This window comes from Sus scrofa, chromosome 8 (genome assembly GCF_054392235.1).
Source record: "Sus scrofa isolate SSC_HxYL_T2T_F1_AM1 chromosome 8, Sscrofa_HxYL_maternal_Yorkshire_Landrace_v2.0, whole genome shotgun sequence".
Lineage (NCBI taxonomy): Eukaryota > Metazoa > Chordata > Mammalia > Artiodactyla > Suidae > Sus > Sus scrofa.
In genome coordinates this window covers 84250031-84273822 of record NC_139390.1, presented here as the reverse complement: position 1 = coordinate 84273822, position 23792 = coordinate 84250031, and the positions used below count along the sequence as shown (strand labels likewise).

At 39.6% G+C, this 23792-nt stretch overlaps 2 protein-coding genes across 49 annotated transcripts in view; both read right to left on the bottom strand.

The window, feature by feature from the left end:
- GATB (glutamyl-tRNA amidotransferase subunit B) overlaps positions 1-23792 on the bottom strand; it is a 685553-nt gene that overhangs the window by 84058 nt on the left and 577703 nt on the right. The gene's annotated exons all lie outside the window — the stretch shown is intronic.
- The window catches only part of SH3D19 (SH3 domain containing 19), a 186994-nt gene that overhangs the window by 54525 nt on the left and 108677 nt on the right, over positions 1-23792 (bottom strand). For 20 of the 48 annotated variants that reach the window (XM_084972671.1, XM_084972689.1, XM_021100629.2 and 17 more), the window contains 3 exons: positions 11054-11094; positions 7099-7139; positions 5685-5727 (listed from right to left, as the gene is read on the bottom strand). In XM_084972671.1, coding sequence (XP_084828797.1) covers positions 5685-5727; positions 7099-7114 — 59 coding nt within the window. In that variant the 5' untranslated portion in view covers positions 7115-7139; positions 11054-11094. Of the gene's footprint in view, positions 1-5684; positions 5728-7098; positions 7140-11053; positions 11095-20428; positions 20496-23792 lie in introns of all 48 variants that reach the window. The other 28 variants (XM_005666819.4, XM_003129146.7, XM_084972694.1 and 25 more) reach the window with 3 other exon arrangements.

The window sequence follows — 23792 nt, the reverse complement described above, 5'->3', positions numbered from 1 at the left end:
TTTTTTCCATCATACTTGGTTTACAGTGTTCTGTCAATTTCTACTATACAGCCAAATGACCCAGTCACACATATATATTTATTCTTTTTCTCACATTACCCTCCATCATGTTCCATCATAAGTGACTAGATATAGTTCCTTGTGCTATACAGCAAGATCCCATTGCTTATCCACTCCAAATGCAATAGTTTGCACCTATTAAACCCAGACTCTCAGACTATCCCACTCCCTCCCCCTCCACTTTGGCAACCACAGGTCTGCTCTCCAAGTCTATGAGTTTCTTTTCTGTGGAAAGGTTCATTTGTGCCGTAGATTAGATTTCAGATATAAATGATTTCATAGGGTATTTGTCTTTCTCTTTTTGACTTACTTAGTAAGAGAGTCTCTAATTCCATCCATGTTGCTGCAAATGGCATTATTTTGTTCTTTTTTATGGCCAAGTAGTATTCCATTGTGTATATATACTACATCTTAATCCATTCATCTGTCAATGGACATGTAGGTTGTTTCCCTGTCTTGGCTATTATGAGTAGTGCTACAATGAACATATGCATACATGCATCTTTTTCAAGGAAAGTTTTGTCCAGATATAGGTCCAAGAGTGGGATTGCTGGGTTATATGGTAGTTCTATATTTAGTTTCCAGAGGTACCTCCATATTGTTTTCCATAGTCCTTGTAACAATTTACATTCCCACTATCAGTGTAGGAGTGTTCTCTTTTCTCCACACCCTCTCCAGCATTTATTTGTGGACTTATTAATGAAGGGCATTCTGACTCGTGTGAGGTGGTAAACTCATAGCAGTTTTGCATTTCTCTACTAATCAATGAGCTTGAGTATATTTTCAGGTGCTTGTTGGCCATCTGTATATCTTCTTTGGAGAAATGTCTATTCAGGTCTTTTGCCCATTTTTCAATTGGGTTGTTGGCTTTTTTGCTGTTGAGTTGTATAAGTTGCTTGTATATTCTAGAGATTAAGCCCTTGTCAGCTGCATCATTTGAAACTATTTTCTCCCATTCTGTAAGTTGTCTTTTTTATGGTTTCCTTTGCTGTGCAAAAGCATGTCAGTCTGATTAGGTCCCATTGGTTTATTTTTGCTTTTATTTCTGTTGCCTTGGGAGGCTGACCTGAGAAAACATTTGTAAGGTTGATGTCAGAGAATGTTTTGCCTATGTTCTCTTCTAGGAGTTTGATGGTGTCTTGCCTTATGTTTAAGTCTTTAAGCCATTTTGAGTTTCTTTTTGTGCATGATGTGAAGGTGTGTTCCAGTTTCATTGATTTACATTTGGTTGTCCAGTTTTCAGTACCACTTACTGAGAAGACTGTCTTCTTCCCATTTTATATTCTTGCCTCCTTTGTTGAAGATTAATTGACTGTAGGTGTCTCAGTTTATTTCTGGGTTCTCTATTCTGTTCCATTGGTCTGTATGTCTGCTTTGGTACCAATACCACACTGTCTTGGTTACTGCAGCTTTGTAATACTCTCTGAAGTCTAGGTGAGTTATGTCTCCTGGGTTTTTGTTCCTCAGGATTGCTTTGGAAGTTCTGGGTCTTTTGTGGTTCCATATAAATTTTTGGATTGTTTGTTGTAGTACTGTGAAAAATGTCATGGGTAACTTGATAAGTATTGCATTGAATCTGAAGATTGCTTTGGGTAGTATGGCCATTTTTATGATATTAATTCTTCTAACCCAGGAGCATGGAGTATCTTTCCATTTCTTTAAATCCTCCTTAATTTCCTTGATTAATGTTTTATAGTTCTCAGCATATAAGTCTTTAATCTCCCTGGTCAGGTTTATTCCTAGGTATTTAATTTTTGGGGGTGAGATTTTAAAAGGTATTTCATTTTGGTATTTTCTAATATTTCATTGTTATTATACATAAATACAACCAGTTTCTAAATGTTAAATCTTGTATCCTGCTACTTTGCTGAATTCATTGATCAGTACAGTAGTTTTTGTGTGGAGTCCTTAGGGTTTTCTATATACAATATTGTGTCATCTGTATACAGTGACAATTTTACCTCTTCTCTTCCAATTTGGATACCTTTCATTTCTTTTGTTTGTTTGATTGCTGTGGCTAGTATTACTCCAATACTATCTTGAATAACAGTGATGAGAGTGGGCATCCTTGTCTTGTTCCAGATTTTAGTGGGAAGGCTTTCAGCTCTTCTCCATTGAGTATTATATTGACTGTGGGTTTGTCATAAATGGTTTTTATTATGTTAAGGTATGTTCCCTCTATACCCACTCTGGTAAGAGTTTTGATCATGAATGGATGTTGGACTTCATCAAATGCTTTTTCTGTATCTATTGAGATGATCATGTGGTTTTTGACTTTTCTTTTGTTAATGTGGTTGACACATTAATTAATGACATTGATTGATTTGTGTATGTGAACTTGGGATGAATCCCACCTGGTTGTGGTGTATGATCTTTTAAATATGTTGTTGGATTCAGTTGGCTAAAATTCTGTTGAGAATTTTTATGTCTGTATTCATCAAAGATATTGGTCTGTAATTTTCTTTTTTTTTTTTTTTTTTTTTGTCTTTTTGTCTTTTGTTGTTGTTGCTATTTCTTGGGCCGCTCCCACGGCATATGGAGGTTCCCAGGCCAGGGGTTGAATCGGAGCTGTAGCCACCGGCCTACGCCAGAGCCACAGCAACGCGGGATCCGAGCCGCATCTGCAACCTACACCACAGCTCACGGCAACGCCGGATCGTTAACCCACTGAGCAAGGGCAGGGACCGAACCCGCAACCTCATGGTTCCTAGTCGGATTCGTTAACCACTGCGCCACAACGGGAACTCCTGTAATTTTCTTTTTTGATAGTAACTTTGGTTTTGGTATTAGGGCGTCATAGAATGTCTTTGGCAGTATTCCTTCTTCAAACTTTTGGAAAAGTTTAAGAAGGATGGGTATAAGTTCTTCTTTGTATGTTTGGTAGAATTCACCTGTGAAGCCATCTGGTCCTGGACTTTTATTTGTATGGAGTGTTTTTATTATATATTAAATTTCATTTCTAGTGATTAGTCTGCTCAGTTGATCTATTATTCTTGATTCAGTTTTGGCAGGCTGTAAGTCTCTAGAAACTTACGTAGTATTAACTATTCATAGTATTCTCTCATGATTTTTGCAGTATCCATTGAGATTTCTCCTTTTTCATTTCTTATTTTGTTTATTTGGGTTTTTTTCTCCTCTTCTTGGTGAGTCCAGCCAGAGGTTTGTCAATTTTGATTGCCTTTTCAAAGAACCAGCTCTTGGTTTTATTGATTTTTTTCTATTGTTTTTTGAATCTCTATTTTACTGATTTCCTCCTGATCTTCATGATTTCCTCCTTCTGCTAACTTTAGGTTTTGTTTGTTCTTATTTTTCTAATTCATTTAGGTTGTGGGTTAAATTGTTGATTTGAGATTTTTCTTCTTTTTTGAGGAAGGCCTGTATTGCTCTGAATTTCCCTCTAAGCACTGCTTTTGCAGCATCCCAGAGGTTTTGAATGGTTGTGTTTTCATTATCATTTGTCTCCAGGTATTTTTTAATTTCCTTCTTGGTTTCCTCATTGACCCACTGATTTTTTTTAAGTAGAATGTTGTTTAGTCTAAATGTAGTCATTTTTTTTCCTCATTTCTTTTCCTGCGGTTGATTTCTAGTTTCATGCCATTGTGGTCAGAGAAGACACTTGAAATAGTTTCTATACTCTTAAATTTGTTGAGCTTAGTTTTGTGCCCCAGTATGTAGTCAATCCTTGAGAATGTTCCATGTGCACTTTAAAAAAATGTATATTCTGGTTTTTTGGATATAATGTCCTGAAAATATCAATTAAGTCTAACTTTTCTACTGTGTCTAGAGGATCTGTCCGTTGATGTGAGTAGGGTGTTAAAGTCTCCTACTATTATTGTATTCCCATCAATTTCTCCTTTTATGTCTGTTATTATTTATTGAATGTATTTGGATGCTCCTATATTAGGAGCATATTTATTGATGATTAAAATATCCTCTTCTTAAATTGATCCTTTTGTCATTAAATAGTGTCCTTCTTTGTCTTTCTTTATGGCCTTCATTTTAAAGTCTATTTTGTCTGATATGAGTAATGCAACTCCTGCTTTCCTGTCTTGTCCACTGGCATGAAATAGCTTTCCCCATTCCCTCACTTTCAATCTATATGTGCCCTTTCCCCTAAGGTGAGTCTCTTGAAGACAGCATATTGTAGGCTCTTGCTTTTGTATCCAGTCTGCCATTCTGTGTCTTTTGATTGGAGCATTCAGTCCATTGACATTTGAGGTAATTACTGATAAATATGTATTTATTGCCATTTTAAACCTTGCTTTCCAGTTGATTCTAGGTTTTTCCTTTATTCCTTTCTTTTTTTGGTTGGATGATTTCCATTTATTTTATGCTTGTGTACTTTTCTTTTTAGTTTTTGTAAATGTAATGTTTGGTTTTGATTTGCGGTTATCCTGTTTCTTAAGTATGTTAACCCCTTCCTATATCTGCTTGCATTAGCCTGACAGTCATATAGGCTCAAACACATTATTTAAAAAAAAGAGTCTAGATTTTCTTACTTTCCTTCCCCACATTCTATGATTTTAAAGTCCTTTTTTAACTTCTTCATTTTTGTCCTTTTGCTGTTTCTTGTGTTTATCATCTCTTTTACAGTAGGTTCCCCCCGCCTTTTAGATCTATTACTGGCTTATTAAGTGACTGATTTCCAATTGTGATTTCCTCCATCTGATTTCTTCTTACTTCTTTTTTTATTTAGAGAAGCCCTTTCAGTGTTTTAGAATGGGTTTAGCCGCATCTGTGACCTATACCACAGCTAAAGGCAATGCTGAATCCTTAATCCTCTGAGTGAGGCCAGGGATAGAACCCACATCTTCATGGTTTCCAGTCGGATTTGTTTCCACTGCACCACCATGGGAACTACTCCTTTTGCCATCTTGTTCCTTCTCCTGATTAGCACCATTTAAAGGCAGAAGCTAAAAAAGGTGAAGGAGCTTGCCCAAGGTCACAGGGTGGAAGGTGAAGTCAGGATTTGAACTTGGTTATGTCTGACTCTAAGTCCTGTTCTTCATTACTTCATTACACTACACTTTTAATAAATTTGAAAGCAGGGACCCTAAGTCTAACCTTCCATTTAGCCATCAGTCCACTCTTCCATCCATTCTACCACCTGTCTGTCTACTGGTCCTTCCTTCTATATATCCAGTGATTCACTCCTCCTTGCTCTCCCCCCTTCTCTCCCTCCAACAGCCAGCTAGCCATTTTTACTCATTCAGCTATCCATCTAGCCTGCATGACTCTTCTCCTTTCTTAATTCTTCCTTTACTCAGTTTTCAATGCTGTCATCAGTTCATTCATCCACATGACATTTACTAGTAGCTATGAGGTACAAAGCACTTCTTCGAAGTAGTTACAGCATGCTTTCCATATAGCAATTGCTTAATAAATATTTTAAAATTGGCTTCAGTAAACGATTACTGTCAAAAGAACATTTTCAGGCTTGTACTGCTTCTTCTCTCAAGTGAAATCTTCATGAAACATATAGATCAATTCAGGAAATGTACTGACGAAGTAGAACACTTCAATACACTGCTTAAGAGAGAGAAATATTTAACTTGCTAACTGATGACACACTTTTACTTTATCATTAGCAGAACATACTTCCTCTATTATTCATATAAGCTTACCTCCTATCTCGATGAAGCTCACTCTGAATAGAAGTCCGAGAAGCTATAAAAGAAAGAATACATTGATATAGTACAAAATTCATACATTCAATAAAGGCTTAAATTTTTTATAGGATACATTATTGGAAAAACTTAGCTTATACTTGACATCAGATAGAATGCATGAATTTTATCACCCATAAGTATAAAAGCAAATCAAAACAATCTTTTCATATGGCATAAAGTTAATTATAATTATATTCAAATAGTATAAGAAAATATAGATTTCAAAAACTCCCCAAAGCACATTCTGTGGTTCTGAACATAATTTCAAGAATGAACAGAGAAAAGAAGACAGCTATTAGATAGAAACTGCATGATAAGAGCATTATGATGACAGAAAAAATTTTTTAATATCTGTTCTAATCCATACAACTACACTTTTGTAATGTTTGTTTATAACTCTATTGTAAAGAGAATGGAAATGGTCAAATTTCTATCTTTTTTCTAATTTTTTTGGAGTTTTATAAGCTTTAAGTTGTTTTACTATTGAAATTAAGAAAATAAAAATTAAAAATTTAAGGTAAAAATAAGTGCAAAAACGTGTTGAAATCACTTTTATAAATATGTTATGGCAGATAGCATTATTATACATGAAGCACTAACTTTTCCTTTAAACTTCAAATTCAAAAAGCTAGATGGTTTGAATTTTTTCCAAACTTTATTTTAAAATTAAATTATGTCTTAATCAGGTGACTTGGAAAATGTGTCATATATACATGTGTAATGGAGAAGAGTATTCCTATTTTAAGCAGCACATTCTAAAGATGCCTTTTTAAAAAATCTTCAAATATACTTTGAACATTTGTAGACAAAGGCGAATTTGTTGTTGATACAAACTATTTCTACCTTCTTCTCTCTCCAATATTTTAATTTTTCAATTCTTCTGATTTGAAAAAGCTGAAGATCTGACTCTTTCCTTTCTTCCTCCTATGAACTTCTGGTCTCTGACCAAGGAGGCTGCCAAAGCTGGGGAGGCAGGGGTGGAGATGGGAAGATGGGATACAATTTCGACTGGGTTGGAGTTGTGATGGTGGGAATGATGTGGGGTTATTAGCGAAGTAAACCTAACCTCTGAAACCAAAACCTTTGGATCTCGGGTTGGAGGATGTTCTGCAGTCACATCATCAACTGGTTTGACTGACAGGTACATGTTTGTCAAGAGTTAAACCAAGACGAGGTGCACTTTATCTACCAGAATAGAAGAAGACTGAGAGGCTAAAGCTTTGAGTGGCGCATCTGATTTGTAAGAATGATTTCATTAAGTCAGAAGCTCACCCAGTGTGCTACAGTCACGTCACCACCATCGCTAAAGCAGAATCAGCAGACACAGCACTTTCAAAAGACATCATGTTACTTATTGTCACAAACATACCTCTTCCACGGGGCATTTTTGCTGTGCACTATTCATGAGTGCTAAGGGAAAAAAAGAAGGGGTTACAGAAGAGGAAAGGGAGAAAAAGAGTGAACCCAGTTGCCTAAGCTCTAAAAGGAATTCAGGAGCAAAATGGTCTTGCCACGCCACTGTTTCTCCCCACTCTGCACTTGGATGGAAAGGAAAAGTTGATGAACCATAGTTTCAGAGAGCAAAGAAATATATTGTAGGGAAGAAATGTCTGTACAAACCAGGATATATGCACACATAACTGCAGTAAAAAATTTAAAAACCTTCCTACAGTTTTTAGCAACAGTACAAAAAAAAAAAAAAAATCCTGAGAACCATTTTGCAAAACCAATTTGATACTTCAACAGGGATCAATTTTAAAATATGAATTCAGTAGTCAATTTACATTTGTTTTTTTGTTTGTTTGTTTGTTTGTTTTGGTTTTTGGCCATGCCCTCAGCACATGGAAGTTCCCAGATCAGAGATCAAACCTTCACCACAGCAGCAACCCAAGCTGCTGCAGTGACAATGCTGGATCCTTAACCAACTGTGCCATAAAGAAACTCCAATTTACATCTTTTAAATTAGTGGCTTTTCACCTGATTCTGCCCCTTCACACCAGAGTCCATTAGTGGCAGCCCCCCACCCCCACCCCCAGGGCTGTTAGTACAGCGGGACTCCCACACTGGGGGTACAGAATGAGGGGACAGAAGGCTTCCCGACCCTCCCAACCATACTTACAGATCTCCTCCACATCCCTGGACGATCACTGCTCTCCCCTTTCCTGCTCCGATTTTTTTTTTTCCCCATAAATCTTTGAAATCTCTCTTCTCTCTTGCTTCTTATAGAATGTGCGCTGGCACTTTTTGTTGGTGTTGAGTAAGTTTAATATCGAGAAACACTCTATCTAGGTTTTCATAGCAGATTTTTCTTGTAGTATCTTACATTTTTCCTGCTAATTTCTCAACTATCTGTTTAATCTCATTCTCACTTTCCCAGATTAAACAGATTTGAGGTAGTTGCTGCCAGCAGAATCAAATTTGCCACCAAGGCCTGTAGAGACTAACAGGTTCCTTTTAAGCCCCACTACAAGCTGCTAGTCTTGCATGCATTTTGGATTTGGCCCACAGACTAAAGGCAGAATTTTCAGGGAAAGTTATATCATTTTACAGAATTATTTTTGAACTTTTCTAGTTCATATGGTTAAATTCTAAGGGCAAAACAAATTCATATATCAGCTATAAAAGACTGCAATCTGGATTTTCAACATTAGGCACTAATAAGAACTCTCCTAAGTTTCAGCAGGATATAAGCCTGGAAGGACCCTCGTTGATGGTCCTATTCTAACCTTACAGTTTAGGAGACTGAGATCAGAGAGGGTCAATGAATTATCCCACCCCACACAGGTCATTGCGGGCAGGGCTGGGAGCAGTTTGCCTCTTGAAGTAGTTAAACTCTCTTTGGAGTCAGGAGAGCTGGATGCTAGTCCTAATTCTAAATAATTCAAAGTTATCAATTAAATGATGGTCAGAAGAAATAAACACATAGAAGGACTACCATATTACAAGCATACTTGCTATAGTACTACCTTACCAAAGAAAATGAAACTAATTCTTACAAAAGAAACTAAGAAACTTCTTACAAAAGAAACTAATAAAAATAACTCACCAACTACATTTGTTTGTATAAGCTAGCAGCATCTGACATGATAACAGGAACATCGGCGGAGTGGGAAACTCAAAACGGCCTTGGAGTCAGGAAGTCTCGGTTCACATCTCAGATCTACCTTGTGAGGCCTTTCAGTCTCTGAGACTCATGCTGTTTCATCTCCTCCTCTCTCTCTCCCAGGGCCCTGCTTCACCACTTCTTCACCTCTCCTGGCTGGTCTCTCCTCTGGTTCTGTCACTGCAGCCTACAAACATCTCCAGGCTTCCTCATTCTAAAACAGTCTATAAACAAGGTCAAATCTCTCTGCCTGACCCTTGGCCCTTCTCCTTCCTGTTTAGCACCAAATTTCATAAAAGAGGAGCCCAGCTGCCCCAAATTCATGTGTTCCGTTCATTGTTGATACGAAGTGTGGCTTCCAACTTCAATGTTCTCCTGAATCTGCTGGCTCAAAGGTCACCTCTGACCTCCTAAGTGCTACACACAATCAATGACCTATGTTCAGCTTCTGTCACCTCACCTGCTGCAGCACTAAGAGTTATTTGTGGTTTACTCGTTCTTTCTGAAAATTTCTCCTCCTGTGATCTCTAACACACATCTGTCTCCCAGTTACTCCACTACCCAGATCATTCTTTTTCAGGCCCACTCTTACTTAGCTCTCAGCCCTGCACACAAGGGCCTCAGGATAAGCAAGATCTATCCTGCAGAGTGAACAGGTAATCAGGTACGGGTTATAATCCCCAGCAAAGAGGTCCTGAAATCCAAAAGGGAGGAAGGGTAAGAAGCCAGAGAACCAAGCAGGAGCCAGCAGACAGGACTCTGTGGAAGGAGGCCCTCCGCTGAGGGCAGGGCTGGCTTTTCTGGTTGTGCCTCTTTGGTCCTATGGAATCTTAAAGACATGATCTCAGACACCAATGTTTCCCAAGAGTCTATCTTTTCTCACCTTCTCTATTCTCAGCACTTTCTCCCTAAAGACTGAGTTACTCCCAGGGTTTAGTCCATAACTTTAGCCGCTCAAATTATATCTTCAGCAAAATTCTTGTCTCAATTCCAAATCTTACGTTTCTTTTAAAATTCCCTCCCTGGTCCTTCTCCCCCCTTTTCCCCCAGGGCTCTGAGGCATGTAAAGTCATGAATTTTTTATTTTCACATATGAATTCTCAGCAGCATGCACTGTGGCAGCCCACACCTCTATAATTTACCACCACCAACAAAATATTAAATGTGGAGAAGCATGGAATATATTTCTGGGTTGCCACCCGACAAAATTTTCACTGCAGTGATTCAAATGCACTTTTCATGCCTGTGGATATCCTAGAGTCATCCTAAATATTATAAATTGTGTCTCTAAAAATAGGATACGTTCTCCTCAGGGTGATGACCTCAGCTCAAATAACATTTAACATCCCTTTCTTATCTTTTTTCTAACAGGTAATCCATGTTCTATTTGGAAAAGGGACGATTATGGAGCCTTTTATTAAAAAGAATGTTGAAATTAGAGCAAGTTTTAAAGCTCTAACCAAGAAGTAAAGTCAGAAAGTACGAATGTACCATTTTAGAGAGAATTCTATTACAGCACTTCTGTCGTGTATGGGGAAGTATGAGCTGACCTCTATAAGCATTTACACAGTTAAATAAAAATATTGTGAAAGTAAATGAATGAAAAGGGACAAGGTGTGATATTCTCTGTTTTGTTTTGTTTTTTGTCTTTTTTTTTTTTAAGGGGCTCCCAGGCTAGGGGTCTAATCAGAGCTGTAGCCACCAGCCTACGCCAGAGCCACAGCAACTCGGGATCTGAGCCACATCTGCGATCTACACCACAGTTCACAGCAACGCCAGATCCTCAACCCACTGAGCAAGGCCGGGGATCAAACCTGCATCTTCATGGATACTAGTCAGGTTCACTAAACACTGAGCCACATTGGGAACTCCCAGGGTATGATATTCTTGAAACCCATCAGATGCCTCTACCTGTGGGAAATGGTTACATACCATTTATATTAGATCATGAAAACTGACTAGATGATACAGTTTTTTGTTTTTTTTTTAAAAAACAACTTAGAAAAATACTGTTCTGAGGAACTGGCTTATCAATAAATTAAAGCTCCAGAGAAGGTTGAGAAACTAGATGCTTGTCTGAAAAGTTTATTACCCCTTAGGAGAAGCTACTCTTGTCAGATTTCTTTGTAAGATTCATCAAATATGATCACTTGCTGGAAATCTAAATCATCATTTAAAATTATTACCAATGAAAATACAAAGCAGGAAAAAACAAACTTACATCTCTTGATTACTGCTCTAATGGATGACAAGGGTCCTTGGCTAGAAAAAGAAAGAAAGAAAAGTTATCACACATTCATTCATCTTTTTAAAGAAGAATCATTTACAAAGCCAGGTCAGTTCTGGGACTCAAATGGCACAAAGCAGCAAATCTGATACTTTAGTTGGTCTATCTTATTTACCAGACACAAATTAAAACAAACTTCAAGAGTTCCTGTCATGGCTCAGTGGGTTATGAACCCAATTAGTATCCATAAGGATGCAGGTTCTATCCCCGGCCTTGCTCAGCGAGTTAAGGATCTGGTGTTGCCATGAGCTGTGCTGTAGGTCACAGATGTGGCTCAGATCCCACATTGCTGCAGCTGTATTGTAGGCCGGCACTGCAGCTCTGATTCGACCCCTAGCCTGGGAACTTGCATATGCTGCAGGTGCAGCCCTGAAGAGGAAAAAAAAACAAAAAACAAAAAACAAAAAAACCCCAAAAACTTTAAAAACTACCTTTGATATTTAAGGTACTTTATAGGAATTGAGGTGGCTGGTGAAGTGTGTCTGCAATATAAACAAAATTTTGCCTTAAAATTGCTTTCACAGCTACCTACATACTGAGGCTTCCAGTGAAATTCTGGACACAGCTTGAAGTCAGGTAGCAATTACATGGTGCCCAAAGGAATTTTGACCCCCATATCTCTCTTGTGTTTGATGTCAGAATTCTTGTCTTCTCCTATCAGATCAAAACAGCCCATTTGTAACAGTCAATTTGACCTAAGGACCACCAGCATTTCTTCCTAAGATTAGAATTTAAAACATCACCACCTAAAAATAAAAGGCTTCTGTTTGCTGAGTTGTGTTCAATAGCTGGTGGTGGTCCTGGCTGCCCTTGACTGTGTGACCTTGGGCGAGTCCCAGAACCCTTCTGAGCCTCATCTTACTCACTGCTCAAACCCTCCAGCTGCAAAGGTTAATGCTAGTTAGTTTCTGAGGGTATTTGTTCATTTGTTTTTTGTCTTTATTCAAACCAGCTGGATTGTTTTTGGAATCATGTAGAAAAACTATACAACCACGAAAGTTTAATGATATGATTTAGGGGAAAAATTCTTTAAATTAAAAAATTCTTCATTTTTTCTGAATGCTTTTTTTAAAATTTATACTTACTTTTGAATTTATACTCTTTTAAAGTCTATACTTATGATATTCTGTATAAATCCTCTTGCTGTTTCTCAGGTAGATAAGATAAAACCAGGAAGATACAATGCTATATCAGTTCATTTTATGGGAAGGACACTTTAGGAATATGCTACTCTGGGAGTTCCCATCGTGGCTCAGCAGAAACGAATCTAACTAGTACCCATGAGGATGCAGGTTCAATCCCTGGCCTCTTGCAGTGGGTTGAGGATCCAGCATTGCCATGAGCTGTGACATAGGTCACAGACATGGCTCGGATATGGTGTGGCTGTAGCTGTGGTATAGGCCAGCAGCTGTAGCTCCAATTCAACCTCTAGCCTGGGAACCTCCATACATATACCAGGAGTGCAGCCCTAAGGAAAAAAACAAACAAACAAACAAGAATATACCATTCTGCTAGACAAGGAAAAAAATAAGCACCAGGATGTCTCCAATATCATGAAACTAGGACTGTTATATAAAAACATAAGTATTTTCAGGAGTTCCCGTCTAGCACAGTGGGTTAAGGATTCAGCATTTTCACTGTTGTGGCACGGGTTCAATCCCTGGCTAGGAAACTTCCACATGCCATGGACACAACAACAAAAATATATAAGTATTTTCAGCAATATTTATTTTTTTAACAAAAGCTTCTTGAAGGCTTTCTGTAAACAACTACTTGAAAAAAAAATAGTATAAGCGAAGACAGAAGAGGAAACAGAACTAAAAAGTAGGTTGACTGAAGTTTTCAGAAGAAATTTCTTGGTGCAAAAGTGGAGAGACTCTTCATGTTAATATTATGTTGACTAAGGTACAGTAATTAAAAGGATTAGAATCAGTAGAAGCAGGGCCAAAAAAGCCCAAGTTTCATGTCTATGTGCAGGCAAGGTTTAAATGAGGGAAGTGCTGAATGTCTACACTCGGTTGTCTACTTACTCACTACTCTGATTTGAAGGGATGCGATAACACTCTCTGCTACTTTCATGAAGGAGAAAGGTATGTTGACTGGGGTGTGATATGGTAGAGGGCATTTGGGTTGAACTGTTTCCCCCCCTCAAAAAAGATATGAAATCTTAACCCCTATTACCTCAGAACGGGACCTCATTTAGAAATAAGATCAGGAGTTCCCGTCGTGGCGCAGTGGTTAACGAATCCGACTAGGAACCATGAGGTTGCGGGTTCGGTCCCTGCCCTTGCTCAGTGGGTTAACGATCCGGCGTTGCCGTGAGCTGTGGTGTAGGTTGCAGACGCGGCTCGGATCCTGCGTTGCTGTGGCTCTGGCGTAGGCCAGTGGCTACAGCTCTGATTCGACCCCTAGCCTGGGAACCTCCATATGCCGTGGGAGCGGCCCAAAGAAATAGCAAAAAAAAAAAAAAAAAAAAAAAAAGAAATAAGATCAATACAGATGGAATTACTACAGTAAAAATGAGGTCACTGGAGTGGGGTGGGCTGCCAATCCCAATGTAACTGGTGTCCTTAGAAGAAGACCATGTGAAGACAGAGACATGTGATGATGGAGGCGGGGGAGACAAGAGTGAAGGAACTGGAGGCCAAGAAATGCTGAGGCCACTGGCAGCCAAGAAGAGGTGGGGAAGGCCTTCAGAGGAAGCCTGACTCCCTGACAGCCTGGATTTCAGGCTTCTAGACTCCAGAGCTGTGAGACAATAAATTTCTGTTGTTGTAAGTCACCCAGCTTGTGGTACTTTGTTAGGACAGCACTAGAAACTAATACATGATGGGCTTTGGCGATGCTGAGTAGATGTGGTAATTCACTGATGTGCTCAGATGTAGCTGTGGATGCAAAAGCTGGTTTGAAGATGACCCTTCATCTCCATCTTTCTGCAAAGCCCAGGTTACAGGTGAAGGTAGCTCTCCATCTGCCAGGGAAGACCTCACAGGAACCCTCCCTCTGTGTGAACTCAGGCTCATGTCTCAGCTGGGAACACCTAGGCAGGATGGCTGCCACAGGACGGCAGACGTGGCCACGTGACCCCTGTCAGAGGAGGGGGCAGCAGAACTCGTTCTGAATCCAACCCTCATTCACTTTTGGTGCCTCCACTTGCCAGCCGGTGTGACTTTGTGCAAATTAAATTACTTAGTATCTTCAAGGACCCTAATTTCCTCATGTGTAAAAGCAAAAATAACTCCTACATGAGGTCTTTGTGAAGAGGGAGAGAGAGAACCCATTAAAGCATTTGACATGGTGGCTGGGACAAAGAGTGTGTTCAACAAATGTGAGCTGCTATTAGCACAATTCATATTTGTTCATGATCTTTAGGGCCATCACAAGACACGTGACAACACAAAGAACCCTTGACAGGGTCTCACTTTGGGGTCTGATATCATACAGATAGTAGGCCTAACATGCATTTTTTTTTTTCCCTTGGTCTTTTTTTCCTTTTAGGGCCACACCTGCAGCATATGGAGGTTCCCAGGCTAGGGTTCTAATCAGAGCTGTAGTCGCCCGCCTATGCCACCCACAGCCACAGCAATGCCAGATCTGAGCCACATCTGTGATGTACATCACAGCTCACGGCAATGCCAGATCCTTAACCCGCTGAGCAAGGCCAGGGATTGAACCTGCCGCCTCATGGTTCCTAGTCAGATTCATTTCCCCTGCGCCACGACGGGAACTCCTAACATGCATGTTTTTTAAGAGACATTTTTTTTTCCTTGAGATTTATTTCGCTCTCTCCTGGTTTCTGCTGTTCAGATGAACCTGAGCTCAGGCTCCTCTGTGACAAAACACAGGACTTGGAAACTGCATCTTCACTTCATTCTAATTTTATAAGCCTATCTCCTGGCCCTCGGCAGAGATGACCCAGATCTTCTGCCTGCTGTTCTTCAAGCACTGCTGCCCTGTTTTCAGCTACCATTATTCTCAGTGTGGAGATAAACCTACTCCAAACTATGAGAGTCAAAGAACCTTTGAGGAGGGAAACAAAGGAGGGAAATGAAGGGTTGAGGAAGAGAACCAAAAGTCGGGGTCAAGACAGAACTGCCTCAGGTCTGATTGTGCTGCTGATTTGTCTTCCTCCCTGGGGGTTTCCTAGCTGTTCAGGGTCCCCCCATCCCTTCCTCCCACTCTCCCACAAAAGCCCTTCTCAGGATTGCTACAGGATTGCCCTCTACCACTGAGTTTGCGCATCACTTATCACATTTAAAAAAAGACTTTCTTGGAGCTCCCATTGTGGCGCAATGGGATTGGTGGCGTCTCTGCAGTGCTGGAATGCAGGTTCGATCCCCAGCCCAGCACAGGTTAAGGATTCAGCATTGCCACAGCTGTGGTGCAGCTTGCAACTGCAGCTCGGATCTGATCCCTGGCCCAGCCAAAAAAGAAAAGAAAAAAGTTTCTCAACATAATAAAATGAATTTCTAATGATGAGATTTCAGCAATGAAAATGATGACAACAGTGTATTATTATGTATGCCAAACACATGACACATTTTGAAAATAGGAGGAAACTGAGGCTTTAGAGGTTAAGGTTGCAGTTACATAACTGCGGAGACAGATGTGAAGGCACTACTGTCTGATTATACGCCAAAAGTCCATAATTCAGGCTTGGGTGGATGGATAGAAGTTTCTGGATGGTCCACAAAATTTTATATGTAGGCAAATACCCCTAGGCATAAAGCTTGCTCTCAAAATTTCACACTGGAGCTTCATCCAAACTCTACAGATGTAGGAAAGAACAAAATAAAAGTTGCTAGGTATGACATTATAATGTTGTCAACAACAACAATAACAAAACCACAATAGTCATTCTTATTCATCCAAGAAAATCCAACATCTCTTTTTATTTGGATCATGTCTTCTTTATCATAATAAAGCTGATTCTAGGAGTTCCCGTTTCAGTGCAGAGGAAACAAATCCAATTAGTAACCACGAGAATGCAGGTTCGATTCCCGGTCCTGCTCAGTGGGTTAAGGATCTGGCATTGCCATGAGCTGTGGTGTAGGTCACAGATGCAGCTCAGACCTGGTGTTGCTGTGGCTGTGCTGTAGGCCGGCGGCTGCAGCTCTAATTCGACCCCTAGCCTGGGAAATTCTATATGCTGCAGGTGTGGCCCTAAAAAGAAAAAAGAAAAGAAAAAACCAACCCAGATGCTAAACAATATTTATACAACTTTTAAAGCAACAGCTTGTTCCCAAGTTTAAATTCATCCCCAAACAGCTCTCTTTGGTAAGGAAAAAACTATTTTCACAAATCCAGGAGTTGCTGGATTTAGCTCATTTGGTAAACAAACCCAAACAATAACTGCAAGTGCCCATCAGCATCACTTTGGTTTTTGGAGTTCCTTCTATGTGCAGAAGCAACTGAATGTATTTTTTAAAATGCATTCTTTATGAAAAATCTTCAATAAAGGCCATAGGCATATCATTAAATACTAGTCAAAAAAGGCATTATCTTATCAAGGAGTTAAGAGGCACAGCTTCTAGTCAAGCTAATAAACCTGCCAGTGACTATAAAATTTATCCCCCTCTAGTATCTTCTTCAAGGCTTTCAACATCTGGACTGATTCCTTCTCCCAGCAGAAAGGTGAGATTTCGACAGGCTGGAAGAGGTATTCTGCCACATCCATTCTCTCATACACCCAGTACTCAGTATATGTATTGTATGTACCAGGCACCAGAAATTTCTGGAAAACACAGACTCTGATCTTGGTGAGAGAGGTAACTATTGCAACTGCTTTTGTATTAAAACCACATAGGGTAGCACATACCTCACTTTGCATATACTCGAGGAAAGGCTTCTAACGTGTCTTGACTGAGACTTGAAGAATGTGTAGAAGGAAAGGCTATAAAGAGAGAGTGTTTCCTGCTAAAGAGAATAGCGTGTGCAAAAGATCAGGAGTGGAGGTAGTTGAGCATGGTTTGAGCACAGCATATGAAGAAGTCATGGTCAGAGATAAGGGATAGGAACCCAAATGCCACACCAAAGGACGTGGGAACATATTGCCAGGGGAGCGTGCTGATGGCAGGCATGGCTAGCTAGGTTTATACTAAGAATCCTCGCGTCAGGGAAATGACTGCAAAGTAGGAATTTGTCTGGGACATCTCCCTAGAACAAGCACTGATGACGCAGCAAGTCTGTATGCACCCGCTATGATGTTTATAAACATGTCTGATTTTTTTTTTTGAAACTTTATTAAGGATGTCTTACTTTTGACCTTTTTTTTTTTTTTTTTTTTGGCTGCACCCATGGCATGCGGGAGTCAGGGATCAAACCCACTCCATAGCAGTGACCCAAGCCACAGCAGTGATGATGCCAGATTCTTAACCCATTGTGCCACCAAGGAATTCCATGCCTGACTTTTTAAAAGCATTTATGAATAAACTCTGGTGTATGTCTTGAATTGTGGGGAGGCTTTAATATTTAAAGAGATAAAAAATGAGCAGATATAGGGAAAAGAAGATAAACGTGAGCAAGAGGAGGAGGTTTCTGGAACTGCCAGAAAGGCAGTGGAGAAGTCTAGGGTTTCTTATTCACACATGCATTTATTTACTTAGGGAGCTCTCACTATGTACCTAACACTTTGCCACAAACCGGGGATAATGTTGGTAATAAATAACCTCTGCCCTCAAGAAGTATGCGGTCTTGCTGACAAGATCAACAAATAAAAGAATGTGAAAAAAAAAAAAAAGCTATACAAAGTATTACGGGAGCTTGGAAGAGGAGTGTATAAATTTAGCCCTGGGAGATGTGAAGAAAACATAGAGCTGATGCTTGAACAGAACTAGTGCAGGTTTTCTCACCCCTAGGATGACTGACTTTCTTAAGGGGGTGGGGGTGCGGGTGGGGGTTGTCCTTGGTATTATAGGATGATTAGCAGCAGCCCTGGCCTCCACTTACTGATGTCAAACATATACTCCCTCATAGCCCCTACATTGCGACAGCCCAAAATGTCTCTGGACATTGCTAAATGTCCAGTCAGGGAAAAATGCCCTCAATTGAACCACTAAGCTAATGACAACAAAACAGTAACAGGATTGATACTGATGGAAAGTAAGCTGGCTTTGCCGTGTCTGGTTGCCAAGTTGACTGTTGCAGTAAGTGGGGAGGGGTGTACAGGCTTGATGTGAGAGAATAGGACAAAGGCAGTGATGAGAAAGGAAGAAAAGAAATAAAGGAAATTTCTACCACCAAGAAACAATTTAGAAAAGTCATACTATGGCTATATCAGGTGAAAAAATCAGTCTTTCTTTTTTTTCCTTTCTTTTTTATATTTTTATTATTTATTTATTTATTTATTTTTGTCTTTTTGCCTTTTCTAGGGCCGCTCTCGTGGCATATGGAGGTGCCCAGGCTAGGGGTCCAATCGGAGCTATAGCCGCCAGCCTACGCCACAGCCACAGCAACAGGGGATCTGAGCCGCATCTGCGACCTACACCACAGCTCACGGCAACGCTTGATCCCCAACCCACTGAGCAAGGTCAGGGATTGAACCTACAACTTCATGGTTCTTAATCGGATTCGTTAACCACTGAGCCACGATGGGAACTCCTTTTTTCTTTTTTTTTAATTAGAGTTTCTAAGAAGGAACATAACAAGTCAGTCATTCTATGAAAAGAACCTTTTTGAGTCCGGTGTTACAAACAGGATTTTGTGCACTGCTTTTTAAATGATACTTATTTCAGGACTATAGTAAACCTCGACTTGCTGCATTTCTGAAACAAATCATTACATGTACTTTTATAAACAAAGTCCTGGGTCAACCCTGATTTGCTCCTCAAAACAGAAAGCAATAGTGTTATACCATAACAAATATACCTGTGCTTTCATCTTTGGTGTTCATCACACTTTTATCACCCTATATTATCTGCTAGATTAAGGCAAAATCATTAAGGGGAGAAAAAAGTATGAGTTGGTAAGTAATAATTTGTCATTGAGACAAATATAAGGCTACGATTCTATTTCAAAGTGTCTAATTTAATACCATCATCACAATATACAAGGTCTGATCAGATAAACTGCAGGGAAACAGAAAAAAATAAGAATAGTGTAGTTACCTGAAACTAATGAAAACAAATTATGTTTTAGCTCTCTAAACTCCGATTAGCTTCCTTCCTTCTTCCTTCCTTCTTCCTTCCTTTATTTTATTCTTATTTATTTATTTTTGCTTTCTTAGGGCTGCACCTGCAAAATATGGCAGTTCCAAGGCTAGGGGTGGAATCAGAGCTGCAGCTGCCAGTCTACACCACAGTCATAGCAACACAGGATCTGAGAAGTGTCTGTGACCTGCATCACAGCTCACAGCAATGCCAGATCTTTAACCCACTGAGCAGGGCCAGGGATAGAACCTGCATCCACATGGATACTAGTCGGACTCATTACCGAGCCACAATGGGAGCTTACCTTTCTTTTTTTTTTTAAGCTTCCGTAATTTAAAGTTTGGGTATGGCAAATGGGTGTGTGTGTGAATTCCTTCTTCAGAATTAGAGAATAAAGATTAGTAACGAAAAATAATTGAGATCCAATTAGAATGGCTTTTGCTAAAGTTAAAAATGGTAACAAAACTATAAAATTCTATTAACACTCTGAAAGCTTTAGGCAAGAAATTATATGTCATCACTATTGACAGCTCAACTGTAATCTCTGAGACCTATAATATCAAGTTATATCAGGTATTAATCTTTTTCAAAGGCAAGAAAATCATATGTGCAACCTTTATTTACATATTGGGTTTGGGGACAGAGTTAACACATAAATCAATGAATTTCATTAACACACTCTACCTAGTATAAAATGTGTAAAATGAGGGAGTTTCTGTTGTGGCTCAGTGGTAAAGAAACTGACTAGTATCCATGAGGACGCACGTTTGACCCCTGGCCTCACTCATTGGGTTTAGGTTCTGGCATTGTAGTAAGCTGTGGTATAGGTAGCAGATGCGGCTCGGATTCTGTGTTGCTGTGGCTGTGGTGTAGGCTGGGAGCTGCAGCTGCAATTTGACCCCCGGCCTGGGAACTTCCATATGCTTCAGGTGTGGCCCTAAAAAGACTAAAATAAAATAAAATAAAATTTGTAAAATGAGTTCTATTGACAGTATACCTGTGAGCATGAAGACTACAGAGCACAAGTAGGGAGAAAGCAAAAAGGATGTAAGTTACATCTGTTATACCTCTGGGGCATCATGACTGTGGTGGGAAAAGGACAGAATCTGGAGCCAGCTAGAGACTTGCTTCCCTATTGTGTGAGCTCAGCCAATTTACTTACTTGCTGGAATTGTTTCCTCTTTGTAACATAAGGATACTATTGCCCATCTTTTGGCTAGTTGCTAAGACTGAAAGAAAAAAACCACATGAAATATACAGCACGGTGCTTGGCACATATTAGTCTCAAAATATGTTAGTTTTAGTTACTACCCTATTTTCCAATGCACAAATTTCTGGAATCCATAATTAGATGAGGCTGAAATGTTAAGCGCTATCCTGACAACACCAGCTGAGCTGCCTTATAGTTATCGTAACCCACCTTATGAATTCAAATAATTGACCATTCATATTTCAGTTGCAATTATTATTCACAACTTACAACCATTCTGAGTTGCACAATGCATGCTTCTCAAGTACCTAATGTCCTTCCAAGCTGAAGCAATAACAAAGCCAAGAGAACAAAGCAGACCAACTTGCTTTTGTGAGCACTGTATTTCCCCATTGAGAACACAGATCTCTGTTCCTTTAGGTCATCCTTCTCATGACGTTTTTCACAAAATGGGCATGATGATCAAGAGCTCTGCAGAGTTTCACACTTCTTTACCTCCATTAAAAGAAAAAAATTCCACAAAAGTGTTCAAAGATCCTGGAAGAGACTTTCAATTCTACTATTAACAACTACAGTATATTTAAAATTAGGATATGTTGCCTTGCCCTTTCCAATTGTTGAAGTTGTTTTTTTCTTTTTTTTCTACACAAGCACATCTTTTTTTTTCTTCCTTTTTATGGCTGCGTCTGCAGCATATGGAAGTTCCTGGACCAGGGGTCAAATCAGAGCTGCAGCTTCGGCCTATGCCACAGCCATGGTGACATTGAGGTGAGCCACAGCTTCGACCTGCACTGCAGCTTGTGGCGATGCCATATCCTTAACCTACTGAGTGAGGCCAGGAATTGAACTTGCATCCTCCCAGAGACAACACTGGGTGCTTAACTGGCTGAGCCACAACAGGTATTCTGCATGGTTGTTTTTTTGTTTTTGTTTTTGTTTTTGTTTTTGTTTTTGCTGTGTCCACGGCATGTGGAAGTTCCTGGGCCAGGCACTGAACTTGCACCACAGCAGTGACGAGGCTGAATCCTTAATCGATAGGCCACCAGGAAACTCCAACACACATGAATGTCTTGACTTCCTAATTAGACTGCAAACTTCTCAAGGAGTGAGAAAATTTTCCACTTATTTTTATAATGCAACTAACTCAGTGGAATCATGCTCACTGAACTAATAAGAACTCAATCCTACTCACAGAAAGAAACAAATATAATTTGAATAGCACAGGTGATTCCACCTGCAATCTATTTAATAAGCAAATCTCCAGAAATAATTTTGCTGCTGGCTTTGTTCTGTTAGTTTCAGTTCTCAGTTACATCTTTGTTGTATGCACATCTTGCCATAAGTATCTGGGTCTGATGTTTAAAAATAGGTGTTGTTTATACAAAATGTCACCTTGATGAGTGTTGCTCAATAAAGCATAGAACTCTCTTCTAATAGTAGATGGAAAACTGGACAGGTTCACCTTGTTAAGAGATGGTGCACTAGACTCCAACATGGTATCAAATGTGGCAACAAATACTGTAAGTGTCAACTTAAGGAATTTCAGGGATAAATCTGCCTTTTCAGATTTAGGATCTTTATACTATCTTTAGGATACTATCTTTAGGATACTATCTTTAGGATCCTGTCTCTTTATAAGTTAAACCTCTGGTAATTCCCAACCAACAAGCAACACAAACTTCACTGGTATGCGACTAAACTTCAAACCATGTCTCATACACAATAGCAGACAGTGATGTTAACCAGATGCCACAGTTGGTTATATGACATGATGGGGAGCATGTACAGCTCACTTTGAGAAGAGGTATGGGCATACTGTCAAGTCAGCACCTAAGAAAGGTGGCATTTACTGCAACGTGTGTGAACAGGATCTTTAGTCGGATCTTCCAATGTTAACACAAAAAGGTTGAGAACGATGGGTCTGATGTATAACTATGTTCAATAAACACCTATTGAATGAACCAATGAAATAATAACCAGAATAAATCTTTTCTGGGTTTATATCTTTTCTCTATAGTCAACCTAAAGTAGTCTCTAGAATGAGTTTATAGAGAAAACCTAGAATGATACAAAGGGCTAAAATTTAATCCTCCCTTTGCTGGATATAATATAGGAGGATTACATTTTATGATTAGAAGTTATTTGTTGCTAAAGGGCACGAAAAAGATCACATAGTTCTGAAGGGGTGTCCATTATATGCCAGGACAGAGTGAAAGATAATAAAATGTCAAACAAATACATGGCAACTTCAGTTTGAAGCACCTGAAACATTCAGAGAACGACTTTTCAAACTTTTGTCATATTAGCTGATGTCTGCTTTTTTGACGAAGGGACAGACATGTACCCAACTATTAAGAGAAAAGTTTAATTTTCAATCAAGAGCTTTATGCTTATTTTATTCTAGGCATTATGCTAGATACCAAAGAAATAGGATCGATGACTAGGACACGTAAGATGCTCGTGGTTGAGCGAGAAGCCAGTGGACAGGAGCTCACAATTTGTGTGTATTTCAGCTTTTCTTAAAATTACGTCTTTTATGGAGTTCCCATTGTGGCACGGCGGAAACGAATCCGACCAGGTACCATGAGGTTGCGGGTGCGATCCCTGGCCTCACTCAGTGGGTTAAGGATCCGGCGTTGCCATGAGCTGTGGTGTAGGTTGCAGATGCGGCTTGGATCTAGTGTGCCTGTGGCTGTGGTGTAGGCCAGCAGCTGTAGCTCCAATTAGACCCCTAGCCTGGGAACTCCATATGCTGCGGGTGCAGCCCTAAAAAGCAAAAAAAAAAAAAAAAAAAAAAAAGAAAGAAAGAAAGAAAAGAAAATAGGTCTTTTATATACTTGGTACATTATATTATTATATTTTGTTGTATTATTTCTTCTACTAGACTATAAACTCCTTCTCAGGCAATGTACATACTGGAATGATATTGCATGTAAACCTTAAATTAAAAAAAATTTACGCTCAAAAAAGACAACTTTTTTTTTTGGTCTTTTTAGGGCTACATCCATGCATATGGAGGTTCCCAGGCTAGGGGTCCAATCAGAGCTACAGCTGCCAGCCTATACCACAGCCACAGCAATTCGGGAACTGAGCCGTGTCTTCGACCTACACCACAGCTCAGGGCAATGCCAGATCCTTAATCCACTGAGTGAGGTCAGGGATGGAACTTGCATCCTCATGGATACTAGTCTTTTTCACTGTATACTATCTTTAGGAACTCCAAAAAAGACAACTTTTAAGTACTTTTGTCATGTTAAGATTCTATACCATAAAATATTTTAGGTCATAAGTAAAGAACAAGTCTCCTAAAAACAAA